Source organism: Coregonus lavaretus (assembly GCF_964263955.1).
Source record: "Coregonus lavaretus genome assembly, chromosome: 2".
In the NCBI taxonomy this organism is placed as follows: Eukaryota; Metazoa; Chordata; class Actinopteri; order Salmoniformes; family Salmonidae; genus Coregonus; species Coregonus lavaretus.
The window spans coordinates 4,448,633-4,451,810 of NC_139989.1; the positions used below are offsets into that span (position 1 = coordinate 4,448,633).

Genomic DNA, 3,178 nt, shown 5'->3' on the forward strand with positions numbered 1-3,178 from the left:
ACAGGCGTTAGTTCACAGATCTCACTGCCTCAGTTCAGCTAACTTGTTGCATAATCCAAATACCTTCTTCCAGCCCAGTGGAGGGCATGTGCATGTGTGAGGTGAATCTTGTGGTGGTGCTTTAACGTGTCCACATACTCATCTGTGTAGAGATCCATCAGATGCAGATATCAGACCTGAAAGAGGGATAGTCTGGTTATTCAGTTCAGTTTCTCTGGATGCCTTGAGTGGTGTTAGGATTGTTTTACTGCACAGGTAGACAACTTATTTACTATTTTCCTTTAGTATATTTCATGTCATCTCTTCAGTTTTATTAAGCTGTTTCAACTGTTCATCTACTAGCCATTCATAGTGCACCCCCTCCCAGACCTCTCCGCATAACTTCCTTCCCAGACTTTCCCTCCCAGACCTCGCCTGCCAGACCTCCTCTTGTCTTTGAGGACGTGATTCAACCAGCAGGTATTGAAACCGGATCCAGATCCATCATTTACTTCTCTTATCAATCACTGTTTACAGCATGGTTCACTGTTTACAGCATGGTTCACTGTTTACATTTTAGTCATTTAGCAGACGCTCTTATCCAGAGCAACTTACAGTTAGTGAGTACATACATTTTTTTTTCATACTGGTCCCCCGTGGGAATCGAACCCACAACGCTGCCGTTGCAAGCGCCATGCTCTACCAACTGAGCTACACGGGACTCCAGATCCATCATTTAATTCTCTTATCAATCACTGTTTTACAGCATGGTTCACTACAGCATGGTTCACTGCAACCTTTACAACTTAGGATCCGCACTGTAATGAGCCCCCTGTTGCTATGTAGGGCAGACAATAAGCCGAATGACTCACAGACACATCAATTGTTTTGTTTATGTTGACCCTACAGGTCAAGGATCAGGGCACACACACACATGCCAGTCATCTCACACAAGAAAGAGCTCATGTGTTGCCATGGAGCAAGTTTCTGTGTTTTTGTTGTCTTGTCACTAAGGAAGCAGTGACTTGGACTGTGTAGTGAGTGCTACTCCTTCATAGAGGAGTGCTTTGAAGCAGCTAGGTAGATGAGGCTTGAATTGTAAGGAGGCAATGGTCATCTCACAAACTCCTCTCAGCTTGTTATTGGGCTCCCAGTGATTCTCTGACTTCTATTCGACTTGTCTGGATCGATTTGGTGGCACCAATCATCAGTAGCCTAATATAAATGCAATAACAATAGTAATTTTACTATATATATTTTTTGTTTTGAATTCTGTATCCTGTTGTGTGTGTGTGTGTGTGTGTTTCAAACTTGTGGCAGCGAGCTGATCCTAAATCAGTTAAAATGACAGGAAAAACACATTTTGTTAATCTTTATGATTAAGAGTAGACCTAATCTTTCTTTCTTGTTCTACTTATTTCTCGCTGCATGTCACATGTTATAGCAACTATTGCCGTTGGTTTGAAAAGGACAGAGCTGTTTTTTAACGCAAATGCAATTAGACATCTGCAGGATTGAAAGAAACACTTGCTCCGTCCTCAAACTTTATTCTATTGTACGGACAACTGTAGGCTATACAGATAATCATGTTTAGGTTTTTTGTCCGACACTTAAGGTCAGTGAAATGTTTGTGTGCAGTATTTAAACAAAACCACATTTAGATTTAAATGGCTAACTAACTATATGGGCGATAAACTGTCGAATGTACAAATATCCACAGAAAAGTGCCAACAACTTTTCAGATTTTATTGAAAAATATAAATATAAGACATTCTCTTGCACAACAAAAATGTACTGGTTGCTCATAAGTTTATTAACAAACTTAAGTAACATAACATACAATAAAACGTAATTTCCTAAGCCTATAAGATCTACCCAAAAAATATGTTCTTATCTTAAAGAGAGACAGAATCGTGTATATTCTACAGTTTTGATTGAGCACTTTAACAACAATAGCCTAATAGAAATTGATAGGACATAGTTTATCTTGCATGGTATAGGCTACAATCATAATTACAGGTAGCCTACAAGCCCATTTAGTCTCCATTGTCGGAGGTTAAAGCTATAAAATAAATAATTATAAACAAAGAAGGAAAAGCAGAACTATGGTACAGAATATTGTGTGTTTTGTGCTAAATGTAAAAACAAATCTTTGGCGGATGAATTGATGTAGTTTTCATTTCCCGAAGATCTCCATCATTTTTCTGTTGCTATGGGCTTGTTGCTGTAACTGTTCAGCTCTGGACATCTCCATCATCTGTCGGAGCATGTGGAACGTGAGATCTAGAGATATCGGCGGATCATCCGACCTCCTCCCCCTCTCCATCGAGTCGTCGAGCTGGTTCGCGAAGCCGCTGATGAACCGGCTGATGTTCCCAACTTTGCCTTGTAGAAGACGCTGGGTCAGCTGGAGCTGCAAGGCTCTGTTGTAGACCGCTGGGGAGCCCTCGGGGTACATGCCTTTCGGTGCGGACGCAGCAGAGTTGCGGTTCCCGTTGCCCAGTCGGATGTAGTATTCCTCTCCGAGTCGCGTCAGATGGGGAAGAGACTGTTGCTGCGTGTTGTGATGTGGAGCCGTGGCTCGCTGGACAGCGCCAGGGCTCTCGATAGCCCTACATTCATAGCCCGGTAAGAAAGCAACGAGCAGAACCACGGTGGTGACGAGTAAATTGAGCTTCATGTCAGGGGTTCAACGAGATCTGAGGAAGAAAGGAGACAAATAACTTCACGTCTCCCTCAATGATTATCATTTTTGTACAATACGTTGATGCGTAATTTGTGCGTAAAATTGAGAAGCGTTCGTTGCGTGTGATGAAGTTGCAGGAGAATATAAAATTAATGTGCATGACTTATGTAAAAGTTTTCAATTGTGATGAGGATACACTGTCTATAATTTTAAATTCCTGTCTTCTCTACCATTATCAGACTAGGAATTTACAGCCAGAAATAAATGAAATGGAATATGTACATGCAAAGTAATCCATTTAGTGGTCCATAAAGCCAGGGGTTGATGAAACTCAAAAAAATCAAAAATCAAAACGAGATAGCAGAGAGGGACTATATTAATTATGCGTGCATCTTTGAGTATCCATCAAGTTTATGTGAAAATCTATGAACAGCTTTCCATGTTGAGGAAAAAACAACATGTAATGGCACCTGCCAACACACAAATGTAAATAACATTTTAAAATGAAGTAGG

At 40.9% G+C, this 3,178-nt stretch overlaps 1 protein-coding gene across 1 annotated transcript; it reads right to left on the bottom strand.

The window, feature by feature from the left end:
- Positions 1-2,155: 2,155 nt before the first annotated feature.
- Positions 2,156-2,659, bottom strand: LOC311104429 (corticoliberin-1-like; the record flags this gene model as incomplete). Its single annotated transcript, XM_084146265.1, has 1 exon — positions 2,156-2,659. The coding sequence occupies one exon, from the start codon at positions 2,657-2,659 to the stop codon at positions 2,156-2,158; it is 504 nt and encodes a 167-aa protein (XP_084002391.1).
- Positions 2,660-3,178: the final 519 nt, after the last annotated feature.